Source organism: Parasteatoda tepidariorum, chromosome 1 (assembly GCF_043381705.1).
Source record: "Parasteatoda tepidariorum isolate YZ-2023 chromosome 1, CAS_Ptep_4.0, whole genome shotgun sequence".
Lineage (NCBI taxonomy): Eukaryota > Metazoa > Arthropoda > Arachnida > Araneae > Theridiidae > Parasteatoda > Parasteatoda tepidariorum.
The window spans coordinates 5,557,155-5,570,935 of NC_092204.1; the positions used below are offsets into that span (position 1 = coordinate 5,557,155).

At 32.0% G+C, this 13,781-nt stretch overlaps 2 protein-coding genes across 9 annotated transcripts in view; both read right to left on the reverse strand.

Annotated features, from left to right (window-relative positions):
• Window positions 1-4,168, reverse strand: part of LOC107442479 (serine/threonine-protein kinase H1 homolog) — a 31,316-nt gene extending 27,148 nt beyond the window's left edge. The window contains exon 1 of the mRNA XM_016056054.4: window positions 2,953-4,168. Within this exon, the coding sequence (XP_015911540.1) occupies window positions 2,953-3,888 (936 nt within the window). The 5' untranslated portion in view covers window positions 3,889-4,168. The remainder of the gene's footprint in view (window positions 1-2,952) is intronic.
• Window positions 4,169-9,447: 5,279 nt separating this feature from the next.
• LOC107442476 (probable phosphorylase b kinase regulatory subunit beta) overlaps window positions 9,448-13,781 on the reverse strand; it is a 63,690-nt gene continuing 59,356 nt past the window's right edge. For all 8 annotated transcript variants that reach the window (XM_071183321.1, XM_043053836.2, XM_043053838.2 and 5 more), the window contains one exon: window positions 9,448-12,039. In XM_071183321.1, the coding sequence (XP_071039422.1) occupies window positions 11,854-12,039 (186 nt within the window). In that variant the 3' untranslated portion in view covers window positions 9,448-11,853. The remainder of the gene's footprint in view (window positions 12,040-13,781) is intronic.

Sequence of the window (13,781 nt, forward strand, 5' to 3'; positions counted from 1 at the left end):
AGCAGTCGTAAACCCCAAAAAATTGGGTCGGCTGTTCAATGAAAATTATAATTACATATATACGTGTTATTTGATAATGGAAATATTAAACAATCTAATAATAATACAAATTAATTTAGAAAAATATAGCAATATATCGTTAAGTACAATTATGTATGCTGTTCAATGATGGTCATATAAAAAAAAATCAACATTGTGAATATTTATAAATATTATTTGATAGTGGAAATATTAACCAATCTAAGAACAATAAAAATTAATTAAAAAAATATTGCAATATATTGTTAAGTATAATTATATATGCTGTGCCACGGCGGTTATGAAAAAAAAATCAACATTATGGTGAGTATTGATAAATATCATTTGATAATGGAAATATTAACCAATCTTAACAATAATACAAATTAATTTAGAAAAATAAAGCAATATATTGCTAAGTACAATTATATATGCTGTTCAATGACAATTATGAAAAAAAAAATCAACATTATTGAGAGTATTGATAAGATAAATACTAATTGATAATGGAAATATTAAGCAATCTAATAATAATACAATTAAAATCTGGCACTCATTGGTCATAGGAACCAATGTTTTTGTTGAGAACTAGAAAAAGCAGACGCCTTTATAACTGATAACATGTTAAGAGCAATCTAAGCTTTAATGAAATTTATATTAAGCAAAATGTAATCTTTGAATATGACATTAAAATCAAAATAAATATATCAAAAATGACAATATCATGATCAATATCGATAACTATAATTATCAAATAGACAAATATGGTGATCATTGTTTATAGCATATCAATATTGTTTACTAAGCAATATTTATTGAATGCAAAATAACTGCTGCTTTAATTCACTTAGGTAGCAAAAATATGAACCGATGGGAGGTATTTCTGTATCATAATCTGTCGCGCCAACTACAATCAGCAAAGTGCTAAATAGATTTAAAATTGCACATTTAAAAATGAAAACACATAGATGTTTGTGCCCAGTGGTGGCAAAGGGTTATACCTTCCAAGTTAAACTCTCTTTCTGTCATGCTTTTTTTTTTTTTAGTTTTTTGCGGGCTGCTACCCAGAAGTTGTCAAGACTTGATTATTCTGCCACAGATCACGATAAGTAAATCTTCTCAATCAATGTACTAACAATATAAATGAGTCTGAAAAATATCATGATATATTGTTAAATGCCTATATTTTTTGACATTACATATTACAATGTCATAAGCTGTCAAAGAGAAGGTGACAAAAAGGCAACCACCAACACACAGTCGCTATAATTGATCAGATAAATAGTAATATATTCACTAAATTTTATTCAATATTTAAATACACGAATAAGAGAGACAACATGTGTATGCAAGTAGTTTTGCATGCATGGCTCAAAGACATATTAGATTACGTCGCACTAAAGCTGCACAATGGGCTATGGGCGACGGTCATCTACATTTACAAAGTCACAAAATTCCCTATCATCAAGCTTCATGAGTCTGGTCAATCTGTTCCAATCATTTTCGGTGTAGTTTTCAGCAGAATTAACGACATTGATTTGATTGTTTGACTACTTTTGTGATCTTTAATGAATCCAGACTTCTTGAAGCCATTCATTATCGTAGAGGAAGACACATCATTCCATGCCTTGTCAGCCATTCTTAAAATTTTTTATTTTTTTGAGAATATTTTTTTTTAATTTTAGAAAAAAAATATACCCTATTTATGGAGAAAAAAATTCAAGCTATCGAGGAATTAGAAAAAAAAATTCGTGAAATCAAGTTTTTTTTAACATTGAGTGTATAGGAAATTTGAATGGAATTTTTTTTTTCTTCGAGTTATTGAGAAATTCGTGTAATCAAGATTCGAGTTAGCGAGGTTCGACTGTATATATACACACACAGAGGTCTGTTTAGAAGAAATTTGGGTCCGCTAACATCTATCCATAAAAAAGAACCCTTCACAAAATAATTTATCATTTAATCGAACCCTTCACATATTTGTTTATCTTCATTATTGTTTTGTTAATCAAATAAACCCTTCCCAGGAAAAAAAAAATAAAAGAAAGACGTTTTGAAATGAACTAAGTTTTCCAAGTTTCCCTAAGTTTAAATTCGAAATATAGTATTCTGAGAAAATATTTCTACTTTAACAAACACCATGTGCACATTCTTCCTGATATTCAATGATAATTTTAATTTTTTTTAAATAAATAAATGAACAATTTATATTTATTAATAAAATTAATTAATAGAATATTATGTAAATGTAAATAAATTTCTGGCATTTTTTTAAATAAAATATTATATTATTTAATACGTAACACATTAAAAGTGATATATAACTAAGTTATGTTACTTAAAATATGTCAATTGAAATTATTAAAAATGTGAGAGATTTTGTTCCCATAATTTGTCCGAAATGAATATTCTGCGTTGAGCAGTATAGGCTTAATACCAAATAATTGTATGTTGCATCTTTAATTTAATAGCAGCAATTCTTGAGCATAATCTTGTATCTATTTACAATTTAAAAACTTCTTGAAAAGGTTTTAGCAATAACAGGATCCTATTTGCACAAATTAACAAAAGGAGGACCCTGGTAGAAAGAATGTGACTTAACGATTAATTTATATCCACAAATTATGAGTAGTATTTTCACAATTTTACAAAAACAGGACCATTCACAAAATGTCTGGGCAGACCCCTGATACTATACGATACTCAAGTTATAGCTCGAGAGATGCGTGAGTAAGTAGTACAGCATGTGGATGAGATTTGCATGNAACATGCATTAAAACTCTGCCACTGCCTTTCTATGATGTTTTTTAGTAGTTTCCAATGCTTGGAAGTCGACAAAACTTGGTAATCATTTCGACACACAGAAAAATTCCCAAATAAATTAACAAATATATATATTCTTAAATAATAACAATTAATTCAAATCATACTTACAGAGGAGGACATGTCAATCTGGCCTCGAAGTATCAGTTTGAATATTTGCGCATCATGCTCTGCATCAAATGGAAAAACACCACAAAGTACAATATAAGTTATGACTCCCACAGCCCAGATATCAACAGCACTTGTGTACGGCTTCCGTGCCACAATTTCTGGTGCAATATACTGAGGAGTTCCACAAACAGTATGCATGTAGGGATTTCCAGTCGCCCTACGCGTACTAGCGAAACTAAAATCCGTAATCATGATTTTAGATTCTTTACCGGGATGATAATACAACAAATTATCAGGTTTGAGATCTCTATGAGTGATCCCTAGACCATGTAAATACTTAACCCCACTAAGAACCATCCTCAAAACTTCACGAGAATCTTCTTCAGCTAGGTAACCTCTGGCTTCTAAGCGGTCTAATAGACTGCCACCAGTCGCTAACTCCATCACCATATACACCTTGTGGTCAGATTCGAACACTTCTATTAATTTAATGACATTCGAATGATTCAAACGCCTGAGGACGGATAATTCAGCTTCGAATGCTTCTCGACCACCGGGAGCTTCAATAATTTTTAAGGCATAAGGCTGTTTTGTTTGCCTATGTTCTACTCGCAGGACACGGCTGAAACTGCCTTTGCCTATGACAGCTTTTATGTCATATTTTGCAGTAATTTTAGAGTCATAAGTTGGTTTCGGAGCTTTCTCAGTTCTTATTCTAGGGGATTTTTTACAAACGTCGCCTTTTTTTCTAGGACAAGAGTCGTGTCTATGCCTGCGATTTCGAGTACTTTTTGGCATTGTTTTGCCGTCTTTTATAGACTTGGTGTCCTTTATAGCTTTGAGTTGAAGTACAGTCTGAATCTTCATGTCCTTTGCTCCAATTAAATTGGGATCGTTGAATTTTCGGCTGTCAAGTTTGCCAACTGAACAGCCCATAATTTCAAAATATTGAAGATGTTTATAAAACTAAACATATCACCTACTAAAAGCATTTATTTTTGGCAAGGAGATATATACACATTTTAATAAAAATTATATGAACCAGGATTTAAACAGCTCAAAACCAACGATTATTTTAAATATTTGAGTTCTATCGAAGAACAGTTAATACACAGGCACCATGCTCTCTACTGGGTAACATTGTTTACTTAAAGGCGATAGTTTACTCATCGCCAAGGAGTCGAAAAATGAACTCTTAGCATGCGGTTGCCAACTGTTGTTGACTGAAAGGAGGAGAAATTTTCGCCAAGGTAAAAATAATTCCCCATAATAGGGAAAATGGTTTTCAAGTTCAGATCTGATCGTAAATAGAATGCTGGCGAAATAGGCGAATTTCTTGCGTGTCGTTGTTTAAATTTCTTTTAACTAAACAATGTAGCTTTATTGTTCGTTTTTAAGAATTAGAAATTTTAGACATTTCAAGACAAATATTAATTAAAAATATTTATTTGAGTGAAGTTTTACTATCTGATTTAATTTTGCGTATTAAAATTTTGTAATAAATATTTCGCAGAAAAAAAGGGGATTTCAAACAAAGAAGAATAAACTGATGTGTGTTTTTGGTGAAGTGGTTCATAATTCTTATTTAATTCGAATAAAGTCGTTTGGGTGTCCGGGAACAAAGGGGCAGTTTAAATATTACGGGAGGAGGGGTTTTGCGGTTTTTCTTTTTTTTGCAGACAAGGGGAGGGAGGGATATGCACAATACTTACGTAAGACATTAAAATCCTTCTAATTTAAATTTTTTTCTAAAAAGGCTAAGTAAAAATTACAAAAAAATTTATACTAAAACTTTCAAATTTAAAAATAATAGTTGAATTTGAGGGAAAAAAATATTTTTTCGAAAAGTTTTGAACACACAAGATTCCTATTACTCACTTTTATAAAATGAATTAAAACGTGATTTTCGTATGCTGGCCACCAGCTCTTTGACTGCCAAGATGCAATGTTACATTTTTATTTGAAATCAGTCTTTACTGTATAACCAGAAGTTAAGCAAAAACCAGGGGGGGGGGGTAAGACTTACTTGCGTAAGCTTGGCAGGTGTGCAGAGTGGGTAGTTATCGTCCATGTCAACAGTCATCCATGAAAAGGTACCCCAACATAGAATCGAGTTAACATGCCTTATATACCAGTGAATTTGAATAGTATTTCTGTAGTGGTAGATACACTACAGTGCACCCCCACCAGAATTTTTATCTGTGATAGAATTCGACGAACGGATACCACTAGTTGAAGCATTGCTGCTTTTGTGAGAAGCCGGGAGAGCTGTATTAAGATTACCGTATTTTTTGCTGATCGTGAGAGCTGTATTAAGTTCACGGTAGTAGTCACTCATGTGTTGCTTTTAGAAGTCGAGAGTGTATGCAGGCCGACGTTGTGTGTGATCGAGACCAAGTAGCAACAGCGCGAGGTGGTGGATAATGTCGCAGTCAACTGTTCGATGCGGACAATCCATCGATGTAGGCGTGTTCCAATCGAAGTGGGAGTTTCTGTCAAGGTAGACATATTCACATCACGTCCGGGTCACCAATTTGGGGAGTGAATAGTTATCGACCATGTCAACCGTCATGTATGAAAAGGTGTTCTGCAAAATGTTTGGAACCATGGGGCCCTTAAAATTAGTCTCTCTCTAAATATGGAAGAAGGAAAAATATCACTCCAGTGGTCACTCCTGTGTTGCCTTTAGAAGTCGAGTGTATGCAGGCCGACGTTGTGTGTGATCGAGACCAAGTAGCAACAGCGCGAGGAGGTGGATAATGTCGTAGTCAACTGTTCAATGCGGACAATCCATCGAAGCGGGCGTGTTCCAATCGAAGTGGGAGTTTCTGTCAAGGTAGACATATTCACATCACGTCCGGGTCACCAATTTGGGGAGTGAATAGTTATCGACCATGTCAACCGTCATGTATGAAAAGGTGTTCTGCAACATGTTTGGAACCATGGGGCCCTTAAAATTAGTCTCTCTCTAAATATGGAAGAAGGAAAAATATTTCTACAAAGAATAAATCAACTTCGCGATGAAGAATTATGAAAAATAAACACATTTAATATTGCCCGCATAATGTGCATTCAATTCGAATGTAACAAACTTTTGATTGTATAAATCGCGACAACACCTGAAAAATGTCTAAAACTAACCCAGAAAGCATGTAACCTTACGGCAACCTTGTGTCGGAATTTTCTTTGACGTCACCCTAGCGATAGTGTGACGTCACACTAGCGATAAGATCAAATTGCATTGTTCATTAAAATTTCATGATAAGGTGGATTTTAGCTGAGCATACAAGACTTTGCGAAAAGAAACCTTATAATTACCTAGATTATTTTCACCTTGAGACTAGCATGGTTGAAGGATTCTTTTACACTTGAAAAACCTAAGTCAACCTCGATTTAAGGTTTTTATACCGAAGGTGGTTTTCCAAGGTTTTGGATTAGGGTAATGTGCGTAGAATAGAGTAGGCTGGGGGCATCGATATTCCTTTGGTTCGACAGGTTTATTCTCTTTTTCCTAGACTTTTAGTTGTATTGGCAATAATTGTAGTGTATCTACCACTACAAAAGTACTATACCAATTCACTAGTATATATAAGACATGTTACCTTTTCATAAACGAAAGCTGACATGGATAACTACTTTCCTCACATTGGTGATCCTACTTCGATGTGACTCTTTCCACATTGGTGACCCGGACGTGATGTTAACCCGCCTACCTTGACAGAAACTCCCATTTCGATTCGCACACGCCTATTTCGAAGGATGATCCCCATTAAACAGTTGATTCGCTACTTGTGACTGCTACATAATCAGCCTCCTCGCTCTGTTGCTACTCAGTCTCTATCACACAGCGTCGGTCTGTATACTCTGGACTGCTAATGGCAACACAGGAGCGACCATGGCCATGAATTTAATGCAGTTCTCACGATCAACACTCAAAAGTATGGTGATCTTAATACATCTCTCCCGGTTTCTCACAAAGCAGCAATGAATCATGTAGTGTTATTCCCGATCATTGAAATCTATCACGGACAAAATTCTGGTGGGGGAGTACTGTAGTGTATCTACACTACAAAAATACTATACCAATTCACTAGTATATATATATGACATGTTAACTCGATTCTATGTTGGGGCACCTTTTCATGAATGAAGTTTAACATGGTTGATAACTACTTTTCCCAGATTAGTGACCCTACTTCGATGTGACTCTCTCCACAATAATTAAGACTCTGAGCACCAAGTAATTGCATTTGAGTTGGAAACAGTTTTTAAGCTGTTTTCGTTTAAATTTTTAGAAATGTGTTTCGTAAATTATGGCAACATCTCAAATTAATGAAATAAGTTGTACTAAATCAACTGATTTCAAATTGCCTATGTAGTGAAAATTATTTACATAACTGCTAATATCTGATAACAATATATGCATTTCAGTATTTTTTGCTGATTCGATCATTTTCATATGTGCTATTTTTAAAAAAAAATTGTTTTCACGTATCAGTTCTTAAAAGTTGAAATGTGCCCTTCAGTGGCAAATTTATGACAACCATTTTTGTTTCAGGGAATTTAAATATTGTTTGAATAAAAACAAAAAGCGCCAGGAAATGTTTTGGGTTATATATAATAGTTCAAAGCAACTGTTTCGACAGTAATAAACTATTTTCCTAACATACATTTTATTGAATCTCAAAGCCACTATATGTATTGCACATAGTTTTATTTTCAAAAAATTTTTCCTTTATAAATTATGGTTCTTTTATTTAGACTTAATGGTTAAAATGTATAAATTTTTAAATTTAATGTTATTTTTTATATGAAAAAGAAGTTTTCTAATGATAACATTTCTGAACCTTTTCAATCTGAAACGATTCCTCTACACATCTTACTTTACAAAGTGATGAAACTTTTTTTTAAAACAAACACAGAAAAATATTTTTCCTTTACGCCTTAAAATACATTTTATTACAACCATTCTCTTTTTCTTTAAGAGATAATTTAAAACTCAGTTCTTTCAAAAATTGGTGATCTTTTAAGCAGGGTGCGTAACCTCTCAACAAAAAATAAGCACCTTTAAAGTACTTTTTAAGCACTCAAAAATATTTTTTCAGCACTATATACATTAACAAAATGCAAATTAATTTTCAAAGACTTTACATAATTATGATAAAATAACTAGTTTCTGACAAAGAACTCTTTTTTTTGATTACACCAGCTATTAAATAATGATCGAGATAGTTTTTGGTTCGATTTCAGAGGGTGGAAAATGAAGCCTGAAATTGAGAATATCTTTCAAAATGCAGAGTTGCACATGAGAGTGCAATAATCTCACCGAACCCAGTTCAGTACACGCACATGCGGACTCGCAAGTATTTCATCAAACATGCAAAATGATTGGCACTTTTATACACTACAGACGGACCGCATGCCGAAATGGATTGTGAAAACGCTGAATAGAACAATGTGAAAACCACACTTTTGCATAATACGTAGCGAAAATCGACATAGTAAAGAAAAAAATTTTCATTTTAAGTTTCTGACGAAGAACTTATTCCTTGATTATATTAGCCACCACAAAAAGATAGAGATTCTTCTGTTTGATATCAGAGGGTAGAAAATGAAGCCAGAAATTGAGAGTATCTTGCAAAATCCAGCAGAGTTGCACATATGAGAGCAAGAACACCGAACTCAACACAGTAGTCAATCCCAAGTATTTCATCAAACATGTAATATGATTGGCGCAATCATACGTTATGGACCGACGGTACGCCGAAATGGATTTTGGCTGAATGAATCGAGAAAACGTTGAATAGAACAATGTGAAAACTCGCCTTTTGCATAATATGCAGCAAAAATCAGACACGGTAAAGAAGAAAAAAAAATCTCATTATCAAAAAGAGAAAACTAAGCACTTTTTAAAAACATCTTTAACAGGGTTGCCACTCAAATCAGGAAAAAAAATTTCCCTGTATATATTATACACAATATATTAAGATGAAACAACAATTACTGTGCTCTTGTGTGAGCTATATTGGGCTAACTATATTTATTGGTCTTAATTGTTGGAAAAACAGTTGTACTTAAATAATGCTATAGTAAATGAAATAATTTAGTATAGCTCAAATATCATGGTTAAATATATCCCATAGATTACACTTTGAGTGGTCACCATTTTTTAAAAGACTAAATAAGAAACAAAATTCCCTGCATTTTCCCAGTTTGTAAAGAAAAAATCCAATTCCCTGTATTTTCCCCGTTATAGGTGATTTTTAAATTCCCTGTATTTTCCAGGTTTTTCCTGTGGAGTGGCAACCCTGTTTAAGAGCTGTTAAAAAACGAAAATAAAAAATAAGCACCTTAAAGCACTTTCTAAAACGCTATGCACCATGTTTTACGCTACGCAATATGGCCCATTTATATCAGGAAAATCAATTTGCAAGTTTTAATCAAATGTTTATAAAATTTAATGGACAACTAGCGTTTGTGAATTAAAAGTCTGAATACCGCATATATTATCAGTTTATTAATTGAAGCAGCCAGATACACTTTTGGATACAGGTAAAAATACATGGTTATCACAGGAATCAAAATATATAGGTTATGGAAATATTTAGAATTTAAGAGAAATTAAGGAAGAAAAAGGGAGCACACTCAAAAAATGTTCAAAACAGATATTTTAAATCCTAAATTGAAGACAAAAACCTAGGTATTCTTATAAAATAAAAGACAAAATGTAATTTAAAAAATAAAAGTAACATATATTTATTCGGTTAACTAAATTATTTTGAAAATATTTTGTTTGTAAATTGTTATCAATATTAAGAGAAGTTTAGAAAATATAACTATATTTAGCAATTTGTAAAAATATGTTTAAAAGTAAAAAAAAAAAAAACATGTTGAAATATTCATAAAACGGGAGAAAAAGGAAAAGTGCAAAATAAAATAAAAACATGTTTTGATGTTATATAGATTTCAATTTTATAATTATGCAAAGAAAACAAAAAACTTTCCTAAAATTATACTACATTAAATTTTTCAAATAAATTTTTCCTAGTTCAACAAAAATCCTCATCCTAAAATAAAATACAAATTCTAATGCAAAAACATACCTATATCTAAACAATTAATATTAAAATAATTGCACAAAGTTCTAGAACAAAAAGAAGAGAGTTCACAAGGTATTGGATAAATGCACAGCTTTGATATTAAAGCTGAATTATCAAGTAACAACTTTAAAGAACTTAAGAAAAAATTTCTATGACAATTGTAACTTACGAATTTATAAGGAGTAGATTTAGTTCTTTAATTTATAGAAAAACATAGTACTACATATTTCTGAATATAAGCCCACCCATCCATAAATTGAAGAAAAAAGCTTTTTATTTAGAAATTCACTCAAAATTCAAAACTTATATATGAGCCAACGAAGAAAAAAGAAAGAAAGAAAAGAGGCGTACTTGGATTGGCACCCCCTCGCTTGTAAAGTAAAAAAAGCGTGAACCGATTGAATTTGTAATTAGGAGGTTAAATAAATAATAGCATTCTTTTCAAATTGTTCTTTCTATGTGTTTCTCTTTTAGTTTTTATAACTAGGCATTCTGTTCTAAACTATAATTTTATGTTTTTTTTTATATTTTGTAAATACGTTTTGAGATATTTACTGATTATTGCCAATGCTCAACAAAAGGAGAAGTATTTCAATTGGCAATGCCTTCTTAGAATTTTTTAAAGTTAGTGGATTCGATTACAAGCCAGCGGCCCGACTTCAGCTATCGAAAATTTTCAGAAAATTATCAGCTTTTATTCAGAAATATATGATAATTACGTAATTCCTTATTTGTCTTACTAAAAATAAATGTGTCATTATCACTCGTTAAATTAGAACTGATGAGCGATAATAATACATCACATCAAATAGAACCAAGTCCTACAATTAAAGCAGTTATGGCCCTTTAGTGAACAAAAAAAAAAATAATTTACAATTGCAACTTATAATGGATTGAGTTAGTACTTTAATTTCTACAAATAAAGTAATCATGAAATTCCTCATGTGTGTTACTAAAAATAAATATGTGTCATCATCACTCATTAGATTAGAATTGATGAGCAATAATGATACATCACATCAAATAGAATCAAGTCCTACAATGAAAGCACTTCAGTGTCAAACATAAAATATATAATTGACAATTGTAACTTATAATGAATTGAGTTAGTTCAATTTATAGAAAGAAAGTAATCACATAAAATTCCTTATATGTGTTACAGATAATAAATATGTGTCATCATCACTTGTTAGATTAGAATTGATGAGCTATAATGATACAGAATCAAGTCTTACAATAAAAGTACTTCAGTGTCAAACATAAAATATATAATTGACAATTGTAACTTATAATGGATTGAGTTAGTTCTTTAATTTCTAGGAAGAAAGTATTCATGAAATTCCTAATATGTGATACTAAAAATAAATATGAGTTATTATCATTCGTTAGATTAGAACTGATGAACAATAATGATACATCACATCAAATAGAATAAAGTCCAACAATGAAAGCACTTCAGTGTCAAACATAAAATAGATAATTAACAGTTGTCACTTATAATGGATTGAGTTAGTTCTTTAATTTCAAGAAAGAAAGTAATAATGAAATTCCTTTTATGTGTTACTAAAAATAAATATGTGTCATTATCACTCGTTAGATTAGAATTGATGAGCGATAATGATACATCAGATAAGTCCTACAATGAAAGCATTTCCATATTATATATAAAATATTCATCCATTTGACATGGGGCGTAGCTAAATATGTTGAGCGGGATTTCTCATCAGGAAAATAATTTATAATGGTATATGTACACAAAACAAATTAATTTACAAAAATATTTACAGAATGTAAAATGAACTCAGGAAATGATACAGAGGTCTCGAGAGTAGCCTTGGTCTGGTGCACACTTCAGCAAATGGTTCATGACGGCACGTGCAAGGTAACTGGCAGTGATGGTCGTGGGGGAATCGAAGAATAAGGTCATGTCACCTTCTCTGTCTATTCCATTATCCTTCTGATACATCAAAAATGATTCTTCAACCAGCTGAAAGAGTTCCACAATTTTGTATAGAAAATGCCACAACAATAAAATGTCTTGAACTTTGTCTCGTCTTTTGAAGTTTTTTTTATAAATATTTTATAACCGTCATTGAACAGCCAATCCAATTTTTTGGGTTTATGACTACTATTATTCAACTACGTTGCCTTGTAATTTTGAACCCTATCCAGAAGACAAGGGAGCTCCTGGATCAAGTATTGGGAGAAATTTGCCTTCATGAGGAATTTTTGATGGCACTAAACCGCAAACGCATTACATGGGAAGGAAAACCACAAAAACCTCCCACAGTTAGCCTGACAGTAAGGGGACTCTAAATCACGATCCGTCAAACAATGAGGATATTTAACGTCAGCACTGTGGTCGGTGTAAGCCAGATACGGAATTCTTATCGACCAGCCATCGAACCTGGCTCATCTCTTTGGAAGGGGAACGCTCTATCACCTGATCCATCACGACTCTGTTTTGAAGTTTGTAGTTCTAGCAGTTGGGTATTGGTTGGGCAAGGTCATTTGGAGATTTAAATTCTAGTTCAATTACAAAATTCATAATTTCAAATGCACAAAGATGACGATTGAAGAAGTTAGTATATTTACCTTAACTTATTTAATTTATACTTGGTAGTTTTTCTTTTAAATTTTATCAGCGTTTAAAATTATCACAGCAAGATTATTTAGGATCCTTTTATGTCTGATTTGTTTAAAATGGGATGCATAACCTATGGCCTGTGGGTTAAAAGTGGCCTCAGATGCAACTTCAGCTGTATGCAACAGTAAGTTGCTGATTTAATGCAACCTTTTATCAGAGTATCAAATTGTGCAAATAAAGCTAAAAAAAGGAAACTGTTCTATAGCTTATACTTTTCATAATAAATAGAAAGTGAATTTAAGTTTTTAAAAACTGCTTCCTTATACAAGATGTAGAAAAACAGGTAATTAGGAAAAAACTGTACACAAACCTCCTAGCAGAATCACAGCGACATTGTTTCAGAACGTTACAGAGTTCTTGCAGAAAGATTTCTCTTTAGAAAAGCATTGAAACGTACAGTTGAGTATTTACTTTTTAAGGCAATGATTCTGTCGATTTTTTTGCTGTTATTGCTATTGATTTCACCATAGTATTTAAATCTGATATTTTTTTTACACTATATAACTTTTTACAACAACCTAATCTCGAAAAAAAAAAAAAAAAAAAAAACAGGCATTCGAGTAACCCCTTTATGAAGGAGTTTGATTAGCGTGATTTCGTTGTCGAACTTTTCTTCAGCAATTCTACTACAGAGTTCATGATTTTTAATTATTTTTTTTTACTGTGATGATTATTTATAAAATGCGAAAAATGAAATAATTAGTATGTTCCCTCTCCCAACAAAATGGGAGAATATCAGCCATAATACTAAAATAAAAAATTATTTCATGTTTAATTAAAAAAATCATATACAGTGAAACCTTCTGTTATGGACACTCCTGCAAGACGGACACCTCTCAATACGGACATATTTTTAATTCCCCGGGAATCTTCTATGAATAAACCATTATGTACATTCTCCGCAAAGCGGACACTCCTGTAACTGGACAGGGACAGTCATTTTGATCCTGAAACGTTGCTTTCTATCTCTACAGATCGGACATTTCTAAATTTGAAAAAGGAACTATTTTTGCTTTAAAATGCAAGCTAAAAAATGCAACTTTTCACCATTTTTAAAGCATGTAAATAAAATTTTTTGCCTT